Genomic DNA, 23,153 nt, shown 5'->3' on the forward strand with positions numbered 1-23,153 from the left:
CCAATCGCACGCGGCGATTGGGGTTTCGAGCGAGGGTTTTGGCAAGGAAGGCGGCCAATCGGGGCGGAAATAATCGGGCTCCGGGTCCTCCTCCTCCTGCCCTGGTCCCCGCCCCTTTCCTTCTCGCCTCATCCCCCGTTACCTTGGAACCTGCTGTAAATATCCCGGGACGCGCGAGATGGTGGCGGCGGCGCGGCCCCTTTAAGCTGAGCCTCGGCAACCGTCTGGCTCGTGCAAGGGGGTCGAGGAGGCAGGTAAAGCCGGGGCGGGCCGAGGGGCGGGAGGGGGCTGCCTGCGCCTGTTGCTCTTCGGATATATTAGTACCCCCCTTCTCCTCCTCCTAACTCTGAGTGTTGTCAAAAGGCAACAGTGCAAAAATAAAACAACAACGCAAAAAATCCCTATAAAACACCCACCTCCCTCCCTCCTTTCCTCTTTTGCCAAATGTTTCCCAAAGGCTTAAAGCACCTTAATGCGAGGGGGCGCAAAATAAATATTTTTGCAGTAGATGAAAGCAAAGGTTTCTGACTCAATTACACACACAGGAGAGAGACAGAGTATATACACACACACACACACACACACACACACTGTCTGGACTAGGCTGCAAAAATGAAGAAGAAAAGCTAAAAAGCAAGCCATAAGTCTTAACTCCAGTGTAAATTCTGGTGCTGAAAACGCACCCCGTGACTCCTAACGTGCTCAGAGGCACCCAGCTCTTTGAATTCCAAGCTGCAGGTCGTTGATATCTGGTTGGTAAAGCTTGAGGTTCTGGTAAAAATATATATATACAAAGTGTAGAACCAACAAGCCTGAGGACAACGCACCCCTGCCGCTGGAACTTAACAGGTTTGTTGTGGTATATGTGTTTTCACAGACCCTAGCCCGCTTCATCAGATGTGGGATGAAGACAAATAAATATTTGGAAGCGCATCTGGTGAAGTGGGTGCCAGTCCTTATTTCCATAGTAAAGTTTGCTGGTCCTTAGGGTGCCTCTTTGTTTATTCTTCGTTCGCTGCCACAAACCAACACCTCCATCCCCTTTGGGAACTTGGAGATCTGTGGATAGTATTTTCATTTAATGAAGCAGGACTTCCTTCATGAGTAGACATGCATAGAATTGCACTGTTTATTTCTGATCTTGCATATATTAGGGTTGGGAATTGAATTTCTTGTGTTTCATGGCCTCCTGTTCTCCACACTTGCAACTCTTTTATCTCTATGTGTGTATTTCCGCACAAGCCAACTGAGCATATAACACTTAATGCTTGGGTGGTGTTCACAAAAGCCTATTTCTAGTTTATGAAAATTTTCACCACAATAACAGCGCAGTCCTATGCATATTTATTCAGAAGTAATTCCCACTGTGTTCAATAGGCACTACTCCCTTGTAAGTGCATTTAAGATTTTCAGCTGAAGACTGTTAGTTTTTAAGATCGCCTAAGATGCTTGGCTGTTTTCATTTAATCTCTGAACGTAAAACCTCTCTACCCCTGCCCACCCCACCCCCACCTTCCCAAAACTAGTAGTTGTGGTAAACTTAAAACCTGCCTGTCTTCGTAACTCTTTTCTCACTTTGTGGACAGGTCAATTAGGTACTCCCAGTTCAGTACTCCAGAATACATAGAAGCTGTACATTTTTGCCAGTACAGTTATTTGAGGTCTGGTTACTTGTACTATTTTTTATATTCAGAAAATAACAGAGAGCAGATGTGTTAACCATTCATAGGCAGACATTTATGGCACCTACGCTGCAATCCTAAGCACATATGCTAAGGAGGAAGGCCAACTGAACACAGTGGCACATAATTCCAAGTAAACATGGATTAGATTCACTGGTATTGATGTAAGGAATTGTGCATTTAGATACTGCTATTTCAGAACTTTCTTGTTGAAGCATGTAACTAGATTCCCAACTGTGGATTGTTTCTATTGTTGACCATGATGCCATGAATCCCTTGTTTATTTACCATAAAGCAATGTATCTTCTTCTGTCAAATACTGGCCGGTATGTATACATATGTCGCAGAATACTAAAATACTTGTCAAACATTAAAAACTAGCTACATAGAATAAACATAAAATGAAACAAAAAGTTTTCAAGCATGTTCACCCAACAATAATAATAAAAAGGACAGATCCTATCTCGCCTTTGGCCCTCCAGATGTCACTGTACTACAGTTCCTATTGTCCCTCTGTGTTGGCTGGGGCTCATGGAAGTTGGAGTCGGGCAGCATCTGGAGGGGTGCTGGCTCCCCACCCAAATTATTCCAGGAAAACACAGTCTTGTTCCCAGCTTGCATTCACCAGTGAGGTTTCTTCCATTATTTTTGTATGTGAGGTGTTTCTGCTTTGGTCACTATCACTCATATGCTATCGCTGCCATTAGTGACCATTAGATGTGATGAAATAATTCTGCACTTCACTGCAAGAATTCTTTGTAATCCCTTGCTGTGCCATCCGTCCAGTCCTCATACTGTTAAGCCAAGTTGAAGCCCCACTGAAATGAATGGAGTTTGCATTGGAGTAACAGTCTGAGAATTACAGTGTTACATCCGATATCCTCAACTGGGGAGGAGGCATTGATTTTTGATGGGTCAGAATTGCAGGCTGAGGCTGTGATCCTAAGCATACTTGTTAAGAAATAAGCTCAATTGAATGTAGTGGGAATTACTTTCAAGCAGTTCGAAAGCACCCCCGGGTGCAAGTAGATAAATAGGGACTGCTTACTAGCGGGAAGGTAAACGGTGTTTCCGTGTGCGGCTCTGGCTCGCCAGAGCAGCGATGTCACGCTGGCCACGTGACCCGGAAGTGTCTCCGGACAGCGCTGGCCCCCGGCCTCTTGAGTGAGATGGGCGCACAACCCTAGAGTCTGTCAAGACTGGCCCGCACGGGCAGGGGTACCTTTACCTTTACCTTAAGCAGAGTTAAGCTACAAGTCAGCTTTGTTCATCATTGACATCCTGTACTGCAACTTCCTTAAGAAAGAGACTTGGAGTGCCTCATGTTCTCTGTACCTGTGAACATGCATTAGAAAATGAAACCTATGAGGAAAATGGAGATATTAGTTTAATAAGGCCCAAAATAGCCCTTCATGGCTTTTATTAACTATATTGTACTGTTGTTAGACTTAATTTCAGTACATGCATATTACTTGCAAGTAAGTCTGTAAATGACTGGAATTTTGAACAATGTTATCGAAATTGCCAAGGAAATGCAGATAACCTTGAGGATTTAACTTGCGTGTGCTGAAATTAAAATGACTTCATAATTAAATGAAAGTGTTCCGTGATAGTTAAAGGCAATGGACCAGGAAGTTTCTTAATTATAAAAGTCCTCATACTTGCTGAAGTAACTCAAATTTCAAAGCAATTCATTAGCCTCTAAAATGAACAGTACTTCTTTAGGATGATGAAATTGCTTACAAGTTGGCAGGGGTACCAAGCTGGGCAAAACTTGGCAGATAATATTCTGGATTTCAAACGGAAAAGAAACCTGTTCCTAATTTATAACATCCACAATTGTATTGAGTTGGCAAGGACCCTCAAAGACCCTTTTACTGATTTGACCATTTACACTGGTAAATCTGCCTATAAAGCCACAGTTGTGTAACAGCAGTGTTTGTTTTGTTATGTGTTGCTGTTGGGTTTGGATTCTCTACTCCTGTTTGTTCTGCAGTGCTTGTTCTTAAGCCTTAGGACTAAAAGGATACTTTGACAAAATGTCACTCTGACTACTTTGTTAATAACTTCTCTTGAGACTAATTTCCTCGATGTTATATTTTTCTGTATGTTTCCCTTTGAAAAAATGTAGCGAAAATAGCAAAATTATGTGGGAGCACAGCAGTGGAAATATGTATTTTCATCATAGCATTTTCTGTCAGCTGTAAGATTATGACAGCTGGTGATTTTCTTTTTAACATTTAATGCTCGGTTCAGTTTAATTTCCACATTGGCCATATATGGTGTGTTTGTATGTATACATATACAAATACATATACAGTCATCGGGGTAGCCAAAGTAGAATAATATGTCTGATCAAATAGTTCAGTAGGAAAATATGCATATATTAAATGCCCCCCAATATCAATCACTTTCTTTTCTACCTATAACTGATTGCATCTTGATTTAGTCTTTCAGTTACACAGATCTTGCTGCCAGCATAATTTTCAAGCTAAAGATTTCATTTGTAACCCCACCCCCAAATTAAAATCAATCACAAGCTTAAGTAATAAGGAGAATGGGGAAATGCAAGATTGTCCTAGTTATATTCAAAACCTTTCCTCAGCTATCAGAATATTCTCATCTATATCTTTGTTTCCAAAGGCTTCTCCAGTCACAGGTGACATTTTATTTATTTATTTTTTGTTTCATTGATGCTACATTTAATGGTTCTTATTATTTTAATCATTTCCCGCCCTTTGAGTATGTTAATGTTGGGGAAAATACTAATCAATGTGTTTGAACTAAGAAGAGTACTTTTAAATTTGCTTGGAGATACTCATTGACTATTTCTGTAGCCTCTCAAACTGCATTAGAAAATTCAGTTTAATTCATTATAATCTTACCATATCAGCTGAACAAGGCATACTGTATTTATATACAGGAGTGTGGATATTCATCTAATTAGATTAAAATGTGATTCTCATATTGGAAAAAATGCTTCTTTTCAATGAAAACACCAATAACGTATTAAAACTAAAATCTCTGCCTATTCTTTTCTGCATAATATACTCACTGAGAAGGACATTCTAGTTTCTACCACTTTGTTTTCCCTAATAAGTGTTTCTTATCAAAATTCCACTGAAAAAGCACAGAGGTTGGACTAATCAAACTACATATTCTGGAGTAGTTCCAAGGACTTCAGTGGGATTTTAGTGATTAAATGGTTTCTGGATCATAGCCAGAATGTGTGGGAGGCTAGAAAGGTGACTCCTGCAGTTACAGGCTAGGGTCATGTGTAGCATGAGATGGTTCACATCTGTGGAAATGAATGGAACGCTAGTTAAGGAGTTCATAACAATAGGAACTTTGAATCCTCTTGCCCTAGGGAATGAAAATAGGCCCTTGAGGATGAGTGACCCAGGAGCCACATGGGAGATCCTACTTCTATCCAAAGGAATAAAGTTATTAAGAGAAAAGGATTCATAAAGTTGTAGGTTCAGACAGTTGTAAGTATTTTGAGGTTGATTTCATTAGAAGACTCAGTGAAATTTTGTAGAATGGTTACTAAAATCATTAATAGGCTGGAGTTCCTTTCCTACAAACCTCTGAATCATTTTGTTCAAATGACAAAGTTTTAAAATATGATCTTGAACAATATAGAGACATTTTTTTATCATCATCATCATCGTACCCCAACCATCTGACTGGGTTGCCCCAGGCACTCTGGGTGGCTTCCAGCATATACAAAAACATAATGAAACATTAAAAAGCTTCCCTGTTCAGATGTCTTCTAAAGGCTGTATAGGTACTTACCTCCTTGACATCTGATGGGAGGGCATTCTACAGGCCCCACTGGAATTTAGGGTTGAATCAAGTAGGTGGATCAAGTAGAAGATTTTGAATTTGGGAGGGTTAATTTGTTTTTAAATTTTGTGTTCTTTTGTTGTTGTAAGCCACTTTGAGACCTACATGGTGAAAAGCAGGGTACATTTAAAAAAAAAATAATGCATGGACATAGGAAGCTGCTTATAATGAATCAAACCCCTGTTCCATTTCTTCAGAGTTTAACACCTGAGCCTACCCTGGGAAATAATTATTTCGCATAACATTCTGGTCCACATGGCACATTAAACTATAGTTAATGTTTAACTATGGCCTAACGTGAAGGAGCAGAATGCTGATGCACACTGCACCAAAGTTCCCACTTTGCTCCTCCTCTTCTTCGCCATGTTGCCCTGGGAGCAGCATCCCACAAGCCTGATGATCCCCAAACCCAGGCTCCTGGTGCTTTCCATGATCTTAGGCAGCTTTTTAAATGTATTAGACAAGTTTAGGAGAAATCAGGTGACAGCTTTTAGCCACAATAGCTAAATGAAGCTTCCATATGTTGGAAACACGCCCGGGAAGACCTCCAGCTTCCCAAGACTTCGGGGCATCTCTCTGGTGGTCACACTCTGGCTATAAATCTCCCTCAGTCCAGAGAGGCCGGTGATAAGTGACCCCTCCCTCCTGAGAGGAGCACACTCGTCTTCTGGCATCTCATAGCAGAAGAAAGAGTCAATCAGTAGCTCTAGTGTGGTGAGAGAGCCAGTGTGGTTTAGTGGTTAAGAGCGGTAGACTCGTAATCTGGTGAACTGGGTTCGCGTCCCCACTCCTCCACATGCAGCTGCTGGGTGACCTTGGGCTAGTCACACTTTTCTGAAGTCTCTCAGCCCCACTCATCTTACAGAGTGTTTGTTGTGGGGGAGGAAGGGAAAGGAAAATGTTAGCCGCTTTGAGACTCCTTCGGGTAGTGATAAAGTGGGATATCAAATCCAAACTCCTCCTCTTCTTCTTCTCTAAACTACTTTATTTTACAATCTATATACAGAGAATCCATCAGCACGTCTGTGCTCTTTGAGTACCAGTACAGAACAGAAAAAAACACTTTCAGAAGTGAAACTAACTTCCAACAGTACAGTGGTACCTCGGGTTACATACGCTTCTGGTTACAGACTCCGCTAACCCAGAAATAGTACCTCGGGTTAAGAACGTTGCTTCAGGATGAGAACAGAAATCGTGCTCCGGCGGCACGGCGGCAGCAGGAGGCCCCAATAGCTAAAGTTGTACTACAGGTTAAGAACAGTTTCAGGTTAAGAACGGACCTCCGGAACGAATTAAGTACTTAACCCGAGGTACCACTGTACTCCAACAGTACTCAGACTTCCTGTCTCACGCTCTCTCAGACACTCACATGATATACACAAACATAGTGCTACTGTTGGAACTGCACGGATGGATAAAAATCCTAACACTATATTCCAAGGTGCCATACACTGATAACATACAGGGCAGAACCATCACCTGCAGGCCTGGCTTGTGATCTCTCTACATATCACTGGCAATTGTAGGAAACAAATGCTTGATTTCAACCAGGTCTGGGGAACCTGTGGCCCTCCTGCTGCTGCTGGACTGGGGGTAGATGGGAATTGTAGTCCAGCAACGTATAGAAAGGCCCCACCCGTGGTCTAGTTTCACCTTTTGTTGTTGTTGATAGGTTTGCTATTGTAATGGTAGGGAAAGTATTCAAAATATTAAAATATCTGATTACCACAATCTTAAATAGTAACTTATGTAGAGCTTGAAAATGTTTGATTATTCTGAAATCAAAATACTTTCAATTTTTATAAATTAATGGTTGATGAACAGATGGGTTCTTCTGCTCTGTTTCCTTGTTTGTTTCCTTGTTTATTTAAACAATCCAGATACCATACCTTTTAAATTATTTTGTTTTCAAGTGATGTAATGCACTACTTCAAACACTTTTTAATTTTTTTTGTCTCCTCTGCCATGTTACCATTACCAGGAATGTCAAAAGTGTACATATTTGACAGCAGCTTTTAAAGAACAAGTCAAAACTGCACTTCTCTGATACACACAAACACTAATTTCAGTGTTGGATGCAGAAGTAGTTAGCTACTTTTTTTGCGAATTATTTTATCCGTTATAAATATGGGTTTGTGGCAGATGGGTTGTTGTTTGGTTCTTTTTGTTTTAACTATGTATTTGTGCTTTTACCTTGTATTTTTATCTTGTGAACCACCCTGAGATCTTATGATGAAGGGCAGTATTTAATTCTAATAAATAAATAAATAATTTCAAAAAGTTACAAAATGGAACGCTAAATCACTTTCATTCCCCTCTCTGAATTCAGAAACAAACATGCATTCTGAACAAAACTACTGACTGCCAAAGGGAGAGCCGGCAACCCTTCTTCTGAATGTAGGGTAATGATGAATTGGCAAGCAGCCAGCCAGCACTTCCACTGTGACTCTGTGAGCCGTCCTCTGGCAAGATGAATATTCCTTGAGGAAAGGTCTTGAACATTATTTTTATTTAGAATGGGGGAGAGAGGAAGGAGTCTCGATTCTGGACCCAACAGAAAATCAGACAGTGATAAAAGCAGTAACTCTTACTATTCTGACGACGAGTCATCTCACGGCTCTGACCACTCGCCAACGATAAGCACTCAGTCTACAAACGCTGGAGAAAAAAGCAACAAATCGCAGACTTTGAAAAGCCTCACACATTACCAAGGTAAGTGGTAGGTAAAACACGATTTCTAAGCTAAACTGCAATCCTAAACATATGCAAAAGTAAAATAAGTTCTGCTGAACCTTTACTTCTTGTGTAAGCGTAGAAGTTGTATGTATGACTGTAGGTCAAACAGTGCTCTATTACTTATAGTCTTATATTTTTCATATTATGGATTTATACAAAGTTGTTTTTATTTTTAATAAGAATGAAAAAGAAAAGAGTTTTCTGTCAGTGGGGGGGGGGGGGATCCTGTAGTTCCACAAGTTCTAAATGAGCAATTGAAACCTAATTCTTCCCTCATTTTGCTGAGGCATTTGCTCAAAAGACTGACCCACTTGCTGCGCAGAGCTGTTCTGGCGCCGTTCTCCTTCCTTTCCACTACACAGTTTTTGGTCTGCCTTGCTCAGTTGTTGTGCTCTCTTGAGCAGCCAGCCTCTGGCTGTGGCTGTGTAGAATCTCTGCTGTTGGAAGGTATCTGACGGGAGAACCGAGAGGGAGGCCATTTTTGGCGATTCCCTTCTCCCCTGCAATCCAACCCCGCTCGCCCAATATCTTCTCCAGAAAGTTGGAGGACTTTGGGGAAGATTTGGAGAGCTAAGTGCCAGGGGGGCGGACTGGACAAATCTCTGAAAACTGCCTCCTTCATCTTCCATCAGTAGAGGCACAACAGTAGGATATAACCAACTCTTGCTGGTATTTGCTGGGATCAAAACACCTTTAGAATAGATCTCCAGAAGTAAATGATTGAAAGTTTGCTAAACCAGCTTTGCTATACAGTGAGGAATTATTTCCTTTTTTCTGGAAATAGAGCCAAAATTATGTGTTTAATGTCTTAGAAATGGTACAGAACTTTTGTTGCCCATTACTAAGGGACATAGGGACATGGGTGGCGCTGTGGGTTAAACCACAGAGCCTAGGACTTGCCGATCAGAAGGTCGGCGGTTCGAATCCCTGCGATGGGGTGAGCTCCCGTTGCTTGGTCCCTGCTCCTGCCCACCTAGCAGTTCAAAAGCACGTCAAAGTGCAAGTAGATAAATAGGCGGGAAGGTAAACGGCGTTTCCGTGCGCTGCTCTGGTTCGCCGGAAGCAGCTTAGTCATGCTGGCCACATGACCTGGAAGCTGTATGCCGGCTCCCTCGGCCAATAAAGCGAGATGAGCGCTGCAACCCCAGAGTCGGTCACGACTGGACCTAATGGTCAGGGGTCCCCTTTACCTTTACTAAGGGACATGCCTATAACATGCCTGCAAGGAGAGCTCTTTTGTGTCTTAGAAGTATAGCGGTGGGTTGCTGATTTTCATTGTAACACCAACATCTTCTTTCGTTGCAGGCACTAAGCAAATTGCCTCCAAATATGCGCCCAGCAAAAGAGGGATCCGCTGGGGGTTTCGCTCCCAGAGCCTCAACAGGGAGTCTCCTGCCAAAGATATTAGCCTAGTTACAAAAAGAGTTCTTTCTGCCAGGTTGCTGAAAATCAACGAGCTCCGTAATGAGCTGACGGAACTGCATGTCAAGCTCGATGAGCTTCAGAAAGAGAACAGGGCGCTCAAGCGGCTTCAGTACAGGCACGAGAAAGCCCTGCATAAGTTTGAGGACACCGAAAACGAAATCTCTCAGCTCCTGGCACGGCACAGTGACGAGATGAGGATACTGAGGGAGCGCCTGAGACGCTCTCAGGAAAGAGAACAAACGACGGAGCGGAAACTCCGGGCTTCGGAGGAGGAGCTGTACAAGGCCAAAAGCAATTTGCAAAAATTGAGAAGGCTTGCTGAAGACAGGCACCTCCCGGAACGCGATGAGCTGGCTAAGAAGCTGGCTTTAGCAGAAAACAGGCTGGATGACACTGAGAAGAGAATTAAGGTAGGGGGACGGGGGACGACGACACTCAAACTACTTTTTATCATTCTTAATAATTTTCTCTTGATATAGGATTGCATATATAGAAATAGCCAAGCCATTGTTGGCAAAAGGTATAGCGGGAGGGCGGGGGGAAAGAAATGCAATGTATATATACTGTATATACCCGAGTATAAGTCAAGGCACCTAATTTTACCACAAAAAAATTCGGAAAACTTATTGACTCGAGTATAAGCTGGTTCAGCACACCACAAACCTCTCCCCGCCCACCCTCCTTTCCCCCTGCCTACCTAGGGTGCTGCTGAGAGGCAGAGGCTGGGGGCGGCAGCGGAGGAGGAAGAACAAGCAGCTCAAAAGGGCTGCTTTCGGGCTGCTCGTTCCTCCGCCGCCGCCTTTGCCGCTGTCGGAAATGCACTTGGGTGGGACCCTCACTCGAGTATAAGCCGAGGGGGGCTTTTTCAGCATAAAAAATGTGCTGAAAAAGTCGGCTTATACACGAGTATATACTGTAAATATAGTAAATGCAAATTTCACCAATAATTATACTGCACCTATCATTAATGCTGTTGTTATTCACAACGTCTTGAAATCTCAACGACTGCATTCCTATATGCACTTACCTGGGAATAATATTCCAATGTACTCAGTGGGGCTTCTAAATATTTATTTATTTATTTATTTATTTATTTATTTATTTAATTTTTAAAGTAGGTATGTATAGGACTGCATAATAGATAAAGGGAACCTCCCTATCCATCTTTCCATTTTATTTACTGGGTTGGATCCTACGATCCTGTGAGCAGAGTTCCCCTCATGATGTGACTCACCCAGTGCTTGCTACTGGAAGACAGCCTTTTTTTTTTTGCCAGTTGTCCATCTCCTCCATCCTTGTGTCCCCCCGCCCCCCCCAAAAAAAGTTTGGAGTCCTCTGGAACACCATGAAGGATGGGCAGCTGGCTAAAATTGCCTCCCCACCTTCCCTCTGTAGATGCCTCCACTGAATCAAAGATCCCTTCCATTCATGAAAGTGCCCCTTCGATGAACAGAAGGGCACCTTTGGATCTAACCTTAATTGTTGAATTAAAGATTTAAACAAAGTATAATTTTACAAAAGCATAATTAAAGGGATGAACAAAGTCTTTGAAGATATGTTGGTTTCCTGCTGCTGCTTTTTATGAAGCTGTTTATGATGATGATTAAATTACTGCTGATAGTTTGTTTCATTTCGTTATCAGGATTTTTTTCCCTTTTGTTCTATATTTTTATGCATAAGCTGCCTTGAGTTTGATTTTTCTCATGGGAAAGCAGGATAAAAATGTCGAGATAAATAAAATATAAGTAAAATGAAATAACATACCATTTTGTAAAATAAATGGGCAAGATTCCTTGCACCACCATGAAGATTGGTGTTGAGGAAGGTCCTGTGCCCAAGGGTTGACAACCAAGAACCTGTCACAGTGTCTCCCCTCTCTCGTTAAATAACTATTTCATATTGTCCAAGTTTGGAAAATTAACAGACATTTGGAGAAATTGATATTTCTGATATATTCAATTGTAGGACTTGGAGAAGAACCTTGACCTCAGTAATAGTAGTTTCCAAAGACAGTTGCATTCTGAGAAAAAGAAATTATGTGATGCCCAGGAAGAAAATAAAGTTCTCCAAGAGGAAGTCCAACGGCTAGGTCAAAAATTAAAGGTAAAAACTGCAACTTTTCTTGAATAGAACAGCCTTAGCACATGATTTTCCAGGACCAAGGTAGACCCACTGGTGGCCCAGGAGTTGCATCGGGACTGCACCATGGTAGTATTTTGAGCTTTAACCAAATGGATGGCATGGTTATGCATTTGAATGATGTGATATATATTCCAAAACACCCCACAGCACAGAATATGCCTGTACAGGCGAAGTTAGTTTTTTTCAAGGACTCCACAATAATGGCACTCTAAATGAGCTCCAGTTGGTTGTAGAGAATCTGCCTGGGCACTCCAGTGGGTGTCAGACACAGACTGGGGACTACAGCTGAACAGATTATAAAGTTGCTGTGCTGTGCTAAAAAAAAAAGGTCACTGCTTTGGGGCATCGCTCAGCAGCATGCATTCAACCCAAGCACATGGAGAAAACCTTGCCAGAGCATTCCACAGAAGTGTTTGTGTGTCATTATGCACCTTGCTCATGTGACTTCCATTGTCATAACTGTGACTGCAGCATTCATGAACAGGATTGAGTGTTTCTCAAGTGTTGAGTGAATAAGTTTGCAGTGGCAACTCCTGTTAGGGGGCTGTAGTGAGTGTATTCCTAAAACCATTCTTGTCTTTCATAGTTGTATGTTTCTTCATTGAAGCAGACATACTGCAAGATGAATGTTGTCATTCCACATGATGTGGATCTGGAGTTGCATCAACAATAATACTTTGGCTAGTGCTATATAAATAAATTTATGTAAAATAAAATAAGAATAAGAATATTATTATTGTTACTGAATGCTCTCCTATCAGATGTCATGGAGACAAGTAGCTATACTACCTTTAGAAGACATCTGAAGGCAGCCCTGTATAGGGACGTTTTAATGTTTAATGTTTTGTTACGCTTTTATATATGTTGGAGGCCACCCAGAGTGGCTAGGGCAACCCAAACAGTTGGGTAGGGTACAAATTGTTGTTGTTTTTGTATTGTCCTTTATAGGCAAATTTGCTCATTTTACACCGCCAGTTGTGTCTTCATTGTATGTCAGGAAGTAAAGCACACTGTAAAGCAAGCCTTGCAAAATAATTGTTAGAGAGGCTGAAAAGCAAATATTTTTAGTACATAACTTTTTTGAAGATCGTATCTAGAAATTCTGTAAAACAAGGAAAGTGAAGAAGTGTTTCTGATTAGCCTTTTGACAATTCACATTTTTTTATTAGGAAAAAGAAAGAGAACTGGATGCAAAAAATATATATGCTAATCGGATGTTAAAAGTTTCACCCAAAAAAGATGTTGATTCTGCACCAAGGAGAAAAGGTAAACACTTTCTGGAAAGTTTTATAAGCAAATATAATGGCCAAGCTGAGTTTCAGGGGTCATATAAGACAATAATGATCAACGCCTCCAGTATTTCTGGAATTTTGACCCCACAACTTATCCTTTCAATGTTTAGGTGTTTTTTTAATCAAAATGATATTTATCCTGAAGTGGCACAATTAAAAATTCAATGAATGTCATTGTATGGCAATAATATACTTAAAAGAATAATGAAGTCTAGAGTGGTAATGAATGAGATGGGCTGACACATCAAGAGGTTTGAGTTTTGAATACATTGGTTTTGATAGGGAATGAAAACTACCCTCCAAAGATATGTAATTTTCCCCCTTCATAGCTTCAAATTCCATTATACATTTTCTAGTATGTGGGCCTTGAGTTGTATCCAGTGGTGTTGCTCAGCTAAGGCTTCCATCAGTGGAACAGTGAGAGAACCAACTTCTGGTGATTCCTCCTTCTCCCTGCAAAACCCTTCATCTGCCCTGAAATCTGCCCTGGAGGGTCCCCCAACACTCTACAGCAGATTTTTGGGAAAGGGGGGAATACTTGAAAATTGCTTCCCTTATTCCACAGACAGACACCTGACTATCAGGTTAGTACTGTCGTACCTTGGATTCCAAATGCCCTGGAACGTGGATGTTTTGGCTCCCAAACACCGCAAATCCAGAAGTGAGTGTTCCGGTTTGTGAACATTCTTTGGAACCCAGATGTCCGACAGGGCTTCCTGCAGGAACTGCCTGCAGCCAATCAGAAGCCACGCTTTGGTTTCCGAACATTTTGGAAGTCAAATGGACTTCCGGAATGGATTCCATTCTACTTCCAAGGTATGACTGTATTGTTTAGGAGCTTCAGATGACTAAGGAAACACTGGCCTTCATGTTAGACTGTTTAAAATTAATCTATTTTAAAAGTGATGTGAATTGAGCATTCATTTATTTACAGCTTCTAATAAGAATACTAAACAGATAACAAAAGGAGTCCAGACTACTGGATGCTCTTCTCCAGTAGAATTTCCTCAACCACCAGACTTTATTTCTGATGGAATACCAGAGGAAAAGGAAGATGACGCACATCTCAGAATGGTGAGTTTAGCCCGCATTCTGCAAATCACTGCTCCCAGTGCAATAAGGATAAGTTCCTAAAGGATGGTTGAAAATGAGACTTGTTATCCTTTGTACCTGGGGTGAAGGTAACACAGACTGAAAGTATGAGCTTGTTAATGAGAGGACTCCCAAACAGTGTAAAGGACAAATTTAGGATTGATCCAGTCTCCAAGGGTCACATGCTAGTGGTGGTCGTGGCCAAAAGGGGCCGTGCCCTCTCATAGACATGCCCCACGCATACAGCTCACAGCATACATTTTCCTTCACACACACACACAGGCACAGAGACCTCTCATGCACATACCACACTCATCTCCATCCCATCACTGGGCTCAGAGAAGATGTTTAAACCTCTGCTCTCTGCCCAGCACTGAGCTGAAGAAAGAAGATTGGAGCTGGCTGACCACTTTAAAAGCCTCGTGCAGTGGGGGAGCTTATCCAGCCTGTGGGTTGTGCATTCAGCACCCTTACACTGATTGGGGAGCGGGGAATAATAATAATTGAATGTTTGGATTAGATATAATCCTCTGCCTTGTTTCTGAGGAAATGCCCTGGAGTTCACAGGTTTTTGCCCCCCACCCCACCCCCCAAAAAACCCCAGTTTTCATGTGTGATCCAGATACTGAAAATGTTATGACTGCCATCAGGATGTTGTACTGTGGGATTGAGGAGAACATGGGTGGAGAAGCAAAAGGGGGTGGACAGAGCACACTGCATAGAGTGGTACCTCGGGTTACATACGCTTCAGGTTACAGACTCCGCTAACCCAGAAATAGTACCTTGGGTTAAGAACTTTGCTTCAGGATGAGAACAGAAATCGTGCTCTGGTGGCGCGGCGGCAGCAGGAGGCCCCATTAGCTAAAGTGGTGCTTCAGGTTAAGAACAGTTTCAGGTTAAGAACGAATTAAGTTCTTAACCCGAGGTACCACTATATTAGAGAACAGAAAAGGAAAGAGAGACTATCCCATCTCTTTTTTCCCATAGGCTCTTAAGTGTACCATTTCAGTGTTTGAATTCTCCTTTCAAAACTGACTCCAGGAGCAATGAGCTGGAGCTGTTTTATGTTTTTAAAAAACCACTGCTGTATATTTTGATGCTACAGTGGTGTATAAATATATAAATTAGTGTTGTGAGCACATCCAGTGATAAGTGAGTGGGGGATTTGCCCTGAAGAAACAGTAGGTTTGGGAAAAAGTTGAACAGTCTTAACTGTTTCTTAACTGTTTCCCCTGTGATGTCTTTTATTTGCTTTGAGGATCAGGCTCTGTACAGCTATGATACGCTGCCAAATCTTCCATTAGTGGAAATTAATATAATGCCATTGAATCTACTGGCTATAGCATATCCTTTTCCAAATAGCTTAAAAAAAAATATCCTTCAGGCAGCATTCACCTAACCAGACCTGTCCATGGAAGCCGTGCACAAGGACTTCCGCTTGCTCAATGGGGCTTCTCCCCTCTCCTCCCTTGCCCCCATGCCCTAAAAATTGGTTTTGCAAGCGCACACAAGGGGAGGGGGTACTGTTTGATCAGGCACGCCTGCACAGATGGAACAACGGGAAGAATGTGACGTTATATTCCACCCTTCAATTCTATATTTAAAACTTCCTTCAGGAACAGTCAATTAAAGACTGGAAAGAACAAACAGAACGCTTCAAGGAAGAGCAGAGCAGAGAAAGAGAGGAAAGGCTGAAAAGTGATCAAGAACTGCAGGCCTTGGAAGAGAGAGCCAAGAAACTAAGAGATGGTAAGAAAATGCACTTAAATTTGCAACCGGAGGCTGCCATCCTATCCACTTTTCACTTGGAAGTAAGGCTCTGTGGACTGAATAAGGCTTACTGCTTACTCTGAGTAAACATGTGCAGGATTGCACTTTCTTTTAGTAGGCAGGATATTAATTCATATGTGAAACACTTCATGCTAGTAAGCATAGGAAATTTTAATTTTGTTGAAGAAAATAAAACGTGTGATTCTTAGTATTTATTGGCTGTGCTGCTTGTGAAAAGATTATGGGCTGTGTTCAAAATAGTGCTCTTTGCGGGCGGAACAACATACGCTGTGCAGTGGGGCTTGGTTTTCCTCTCCCCCGCCCCCTGCATGTCTTCCAAATCTGTTCTGATCTATTATTTGAAGTAGATTTGTGGACAACACAGAATACATACAAGGAGGAGGGAGCCCTATTTTACCAGCAGAAGTCATTCCGCTCACACATTTTTTAGTCCTGTTCCTTCTCAGATTATACTGAGAGAGTTCTCATCTTCTGCATTTATTTAAAGGAGTGCAAAAATGTAAATAAACATGCCATTAACATTTTGTTTTTTCATTTCATACAAGAATTGTCCTTTGGAATTATATTTCCCTTTAGAAAGGGTAGTGTTAAGCTTCAATACAGAAAACTTGTGTTTTTTGTGCATTGTGGAGGGGTGTTTCTATCAACAGTGACAGGTGAGTTGTTTCAGTGCCAACACAGTCTAGGTCATTGTATTTGTGGAACAATTTTGCTCCGGTTTTCAGTTTATGCGTTTACAATGCCACTGAAGTCAAACCTGAGAAATGTGTGCAGAACCAAGTGCAATTATTGGTTGTGGAAGGCTACCAGGCATGGTGAATCCCACGTATGTTCCCCATACCTGCTGTGTCATGGCACATGGGCTCAAGCATGTTTAACTAAACATGGGGTTCCAACCTCACTGCACAATTCTCAAAAAGCGACCAAAACTCCAGTAAAAAAGTAGAGCTCAGGGGGGCGGGAATGGTGAGCTTTATATGATGTTAAGTTTTCAAGTGGAAATAGTATTTCACCTGGTCCACAGACTTCAGAGTAAATGGAGTTCTTTTGCATTTCGACTCTGAACTTTTATCAGCCCTAGCCAGCATTGACAATGGTCAAAGATGTTGGAAGTTGGAGTCCAACAATTTCTGCAGGGCCATGGGCTCCTCAGCCCTGAGCTGTAGGGATAGTTGTAGATCATTTGCAAAAGCCTGATGGTGACAACATCAATCAAAACTGAGCTTTATATAATTGTTTGAACTCAAAGGGGAATGGAATTCTGTAAAATAAGCAAGTACGCCTTGGGTTATGTATAAACCAAGAATGTGTTTGATTGTAAGTCATTCACAAAGGTGACTAACATAATAACTTATCATTCTAAGTCCATGCTGTTGATGCTTTAACCCACAGAATGGGAAAAGGAAGAATCTGAGAGAAAAAAGAGGGAAAATAGTCTTCTGCCGGAAAAAGAAGAAAAAGCAAAATTGGAGACAGACATATATAGTTTGGGAAATGGGATGCAAAATAATGAAAGCGAAGAAGAGGAAAGACGGAAGGCAATTCTGCTTTCTAAGATGTATGAAATTGACAAGGAAACGCAGATCAATATAAAAGTTACTTCACAGGAGCACACTTCGGATACTGTAACTATACCATATTCCTTGGAAAAAAGTAAGAGGCCATACCAGAGCTCAGAAGCAACTGAGAAATTATTCAATGGTTTTCTGGAATACGGCCAGCACAATACGGCTACGAAAGGAGAAATCCAGAAACAGCAAAATCTAGAGACTACAAGCCCAAGCAGCAATTTGACATTTGGTTGCTATGTACCTTCTTTTGGGAAAGTATCAGGGAGGCCAAGTTGGGCTAATCAAAAAAGCGACTTCCTTGACGAACCCACTAAGGAAGACTTGGGTCTCCACACGAAGAGAGATAAAAAGGCCAACTTAATGGAGCAGCTGTTTGGAAGCGGTGCCAGCACCATCACTCCACCTAAGAAAAATGATTTGGGTACTTTCCGACAAGACAGCAGCCCAAACAATGGTTTCCAGGATAAAGGCTCTACGGTCAATGTAAAAGACGACGGTGATCTTTTCTTCAGTGAAGGGAAAAACTTCAATCCCAAAAGGCACCGACTGCAGCACACAGCAAGCAGACCAGCAGTGAAGGCTTTTGATTACTTGGAAGACGAGATTGAGGAAGTACTGTTGCAATGATTATATTCTGCAAAAGTCTGTATGTGTAAAGAGTACATGTATTTAATGCGCTATTTATAGTTTTTAAAACTTTTCAGATATCGTTATAAATATGAAGTGACTGAAAATATATACGTGGGGGAAATGGGGATATGTAGCCTGATGGGTCATCAAGAACGCAGCTTTTTTTATCTAGGGTGCCCTAAGCAATTGAAAGTGGTGACTGATAGAGGTATACCAATCTGTCGGGTTTCTTAGCGCAGTCCTACCCAGTCTATTTAGTCTTCTCTGCCCGCCCACCTTCATAATTATCTCCCCGTCTTCTCTAGATCTTTTCCATCCTTCACTTTTAAATGTACACAGCTTGGTGGTACAGTGAGTCAGGGTGCTTCTTCATGACATCATTAGCTATACATTTTGCATGTGGCCACAAAAAGAAATAGCTGAAATTCCTCCCCCCCAGTAATAAAGTAATTTCCATCGCTACTCTTCTTTAAATTGTTTCTCTAGGGCTACAAATGACTTTAACCAGTTTTGAGGGCAATTTTAATCCTCCCCCTGTACCATCTCTGCTATGGGGAGTCTCCCAAGTAGTATAGTTTCAATACAGCAGAGGTTAAATGCAAACATTTTGTTGAGCTAAGAAATGAGAACAGTTCAAAGGAGACGGCATATTATGATGACTTTTCAACCCATCAGCTTGTTCATCTGGTCTTGCATAATAAGCCTAAATATTGAGAAAAGCAATACCGAGGCTATTTTTCTTATAATAGAAGGGAATCTGATTTTGTCATTCAGTCAAATAGAATGTAGGACTTGATGGGACTCTAGATAATTTCGTAATTTCTCACCACCTGTTGGAATGAGAAAATGAGAAAATGGTTTAATGGTGAAGTGAAAAAGCATTGCCACATTTTAGGTTAACCTAGCACTTGCTTAATTTGTCATCAGCCACACTCCCGCATACCACACCAATCCCATTAACAAGCCTTCTCTGTTGTAAGTGGGCTGCAGATTGCAGCCATGAGCACAGTCCACTTAATGAAGTGGACTTGTCCAACACAACCTTGTGCAGTTGTTCTTAGTGGATTTATTAAATATTGCCTGATGTGCTATCCGGTGGTGGCTGTCGGAGGATGGAAGAGAATTAGTCAATGGAACTGGAAGGAAGGCAATTATCTGCAGTACACTTCTCTTGTGCAGTACACAGCTCTCCTTCTAAATCTGTTCCAGGGCATCCTCCAACCCCCTTGGAGCAGACTTCAGGGCGGCACTGAAAAGGGTACAGGTGACTGCTGAAAATTGCTTCTGTCCTCTTTCTAACAGATTCCTTTCCATCAGCAGGCGGTTAGCCTGCAATGCCATAATGGAAAATACTATGATATTTGATCAAATAAATTGGATTTGTTTTAATACTTAGTTTTTGTTCACTTTCAAGACGTAACTGGGAATGTTTATATGAGACTTAGGAAGATCTAGTGCTATGGCTGGTAAAAATGTACAGTTGGCTGTGTCACTTAGTTTTAATTGCAGTTCTTTGGTTGTGTAAAATGCTCCGTTCGTACTACTTATATGGAACATTTTGAATAGGAAGCAATCTAAAAACATCAGCAAAAGAATTGGTTAGCAGCAGTCCAGATCTCAACTTAAATACATCTGTTGGACTTGCACTATTGTCCAGCTGAAGCAAAGCACCAACTTCACCTTGTGGGGCTGTTTTGGCTATAGACAATTGTCCCAATCTAGGGAACATAGTTGAGTTGGGTCAGATCCACATAAAGTGCAAAAAGCTGCTGAGAGATGAAAAATAGCCTGTTCACTTTGGTGTGCATGGTGAACTTTGCCACCCTAAAGCTTTTGACCTCTTTAGGCCTGTCAGAGGCCTTATGAGCACTTGCAATAGCATCTCCTAGTGATGATAAGGAGGCTGCTTCAGCCTCTGATGGCAACTGTTGAGTAGGAGAGAGGGACAGGGACTCAAACTTGGTGCCTCTGTGGCCCCGCTCCCCTTGCATGCATCCATCTAAACAGATAACTCAATCTGCCAGTGACTTTGTTGGGGCAAGAGATATTGAATAAGTGCTCACAGACACTGGTGTTCTAGAATGAGGTTAAAGGCAATGCAAAGAAGGAAAACACACTATCATTTGCTACAGAATCGAATTAGGAAACAATTCCACAGTGAGAAACAGTTATTGTCCATTTGGGTCATGGCTATTACGCTATGTAGCTACCAGTTGCCATTTTCATTTTTTGCTGGCTAACCTGGATTTTTTAGAGATGCCATCTTGGCTTGACGCAAGTCGTGGGTCCGTACAGCTCCAAAGTACCCTTCGGTTTTTGCCAATCTCCTCAGCTACTAGTTTAGTTGCCAGGCTTTTTGAAACCTTGTGGGAAAGACCACAGTGGATTTTGGGGGCAGCGCAAATAGCTATTGTGGAGGTTTGATTTTAGTATTCTGCTCTGCGATATAGATGGCACTTGACCAAGTTTCCAGTCAGAATCTCAGCAGACGTTGTGATGAACTCCATCTTGACATTTGTTTGTGATCCGCCTGTGAGAGCTGGTGGGAACTTTTGACAAGTGTTTCGCTGTGGTCTTCCACTTGTCACCTGTTGGCACCCCCTTGTGCAGCAGCTTCAGGGTCCCAGCAGCTGATGTGTGGCCTGTAGCCTCGAGAGGGAGCTTCTTAGCACTGAAAACCTTTTGCATTTCTAATGCAACACTAAAGGGCGATAATGTTTTTTCTTGTAATATAAAACAAAGCATTTTTATGATTCAGAAGAATATAGTATGTATTTTAAAAGAATTGTTTTAGAGCTAATGCTATAAAAATATTACCATCTGTACTGATTTTTAATATCTATTTATTATGTAATGTTTAATTTGTTTTTATAACTTTATATTTTGTGTCAAAAGTTCTACCTTGGAACAATGCTTGGGTGTTTTTTTTAACAGAATGATTTATATTAAAATATTTCTGTGATGGGTTTGTGTAGATCATATCTGTTTCCAAAAAAAAAAAAAGTGTTTAGACCTCTCCATACCTTTCCCACCTTATCCAAAGCTTGGGAAGGGTTACATTAAGACTTTACGTAATAACAGTCCCATGTGATCAGGCTGAAACAGTGTGAAACGCCAACATTCTACTTCCAACGCTGATGCCCTCCTGTACATTTCTGTCTCTGACATCTTTTAATTTTACTAATGAAAGCATTTTTCACTGAACGAGCATGTAAAGATTCCTTTCACCACACATGGGATACCAGTTGGTTGCAGAGGTATGTGCTGCTGCACATGCATAAAATGCCAACATAGCATAGCGCTCAAAAATCAAAATTATGACTTCTGAAATAGGCACGTGCCATATTTTGTTTGTTTTCTAATGGCACTTATTAGAAGAAAATATCCTTTCACTTTTACTGACCCCCTTTATTCCTAACACAAAGAAGCACAGAACATAGAAACTTCCGTTTTTCTCCAGACCAAATGTATCCTTCATCCAATAAAATTATTTCTTTCAGTCAGTAATAAAATCTGAGTGATATCTGTACAAAAAAAGCAAGCCGTCCTTTGGTACTCTTGTCAGCTGGCTACTAGCATGTTGCTAGGATACACACAGTAGATTTGATTAACTGCAGTTTGCATGAGAAATCCATCCACATATTTGTTTTGCGTTAATATAACTCCCAATGGTACATATATTTAGAAAGAAGTAGGTATTTATATTGAGCTTTTTGGGTTTTTTTAGCTTTACCATTTCCGTATCTGATTTTTCTCAAAGCCTTTGCAAAATGAACGCTAACAGCAACTGTTGGCTCCGCCAGTTAAAATATGCTTACTCCACCCTAGTTGTGGGAGAGTGGTACCCAAGTTATTCCAACGAGAAATGCGTCTGTGGGAAATCCTGCACTGGGAACAATCCATAAGAAAATCTCCTTCCCAATAAAGTTCAAACTGCTTCTAGCGGTGGACTCGAAATTTGGCCTTGTATCTTCTGTCCTAAAAAAGGACAGTCCTTGCACATGTATCAGGACCTGCATGTACTAAGCAATGTGTTCAGATTCCAATAAGGGTTAACAGATCTTACTAAATGTTTCACAGAATCATGGAATTGTAGAGTTGGAAGGGACCCCGAATCTTTTGCCCATCATGGGGCTAGAACCCATGAGCCTGAGATTAAGAGTCTCTTGCTCTACCAACTGAGCTATCCCAGCAGGATGGTGAGTTTTCCACACTGGTGCATTTGGGATTTGATTCAAAGACCTGCATGATGTTCACTCTTCTTGAGGAGTTTCATTCCGTTTGGAGTGCAGATCCTAGAGAGTGGTGATGGGTGTCTTCTTGGAATCGTCATTTTCTTGGAATCGTCTTTTTGTTTATTGTCGGAGAAGGCTGACCTGTAAAGAGACAAACTCAAGCCTACAAATACATACCCCAAGTGGTTGCAGACTTGTTCTTCATAACAAAGATTAACAGGTGCAGCAGCTCAGTTAACCAGGCCTCATAACAAAGGGTGCAGTTGCAGAGTCACTTTTAACTACCACAACTCTATAAATAAATGGTTTGTTTAAATGACACCTTGGCAAAAAAAAATTTGATCACATATTCAAAGAGTATATGATTTTGAGGCACAATTTTATGCACCCCACTCTGGCATCAGAACTCTCCACCAACCACCTCCCATTCTGTTAACTCATCAGAATTTCTGGTGACAAAAATAAGTCGTTTGGGGAATAAAGCATTCCCTAAAACTGACTTAATTGCCAATGGCTGTGTGAAATTCATCTTTCCTTTCTTTAAATAAATTGCACATCTTACTAACTGTATGACTGGTTAAATGTTGAGGAGAGTCTGTTTCATTCCACCAACTTGAAATGATCTGGAATATTTTCCATAATGGTGTCTCTCTCTAGTTTCTAGCTTATGACTGTTATTTTCCTGGACAAGGAATTGGAATGGAAAAAGCT

General features: G+C 41.4%; 1 protein-coding gene across 2 annotated transcripts; it reads left to right on the plus strand.

Moving 5' to 3' along the window:
* The first annotated feature begins 59 nt into the window (after nucleotides 1-59).
* On the plus strand, nucleotides 60-21,169 carry LCA5 (lebercilin LCA5). Of its 2 annotated transcripts, XM_077926202.1 has the most exons (9): nucleotides 60-254; nucleotides 5,050-5,170; nucleotides 7,858-8,240; nucleotides 9,570-10,099; nucleotides 11,655-11,792; nucleotides 13,001-13,097; nucleotides 14,058-14,197; nucleotides 15,832-15,964; nucleotides 17,399-21,169. In XM_077926202.1, the coding sequence occupies exons 3-9, from the start codon at nucleotides 8,045-8,047 to the stop codon at nucleotides 18,202-18,204; spliced, it is 2,040 nt and encodes a 679-aa protein (XP_077782328.1). In that variant the 5' UTR covers nucleotides 60-254; nucleotides 5,050-5,170; nucleotides 7,858-8,044; the 3' UTR covers nucleotides 18,205-21,169. The 2 variants fall into 2 exon arrangements, with proteins under 2 accessions (XP_077782328.1, XP_028578665.2); XM_028722832.2 differs by lacking the exon at nucleotides 5,050-5,170.
* Nucleotides 21,170-23,153: the final 1,984 nt, after the last annotated feature.

This window comes from Podarcis muralis, chromosome 3 (assembly GCF_964188315.1).
Source record: "Podarcis muralis chromosome 3, rPodMur119.hap1.1, whole genome shotgun sequence".
In the NCBI taxonomy this organism is placed as follows: Eukaryota; Metazoa; Chordata; class Lepidosauria; order Squamata; family Lacertidae; genus Podarcis; species Podarcis muralis.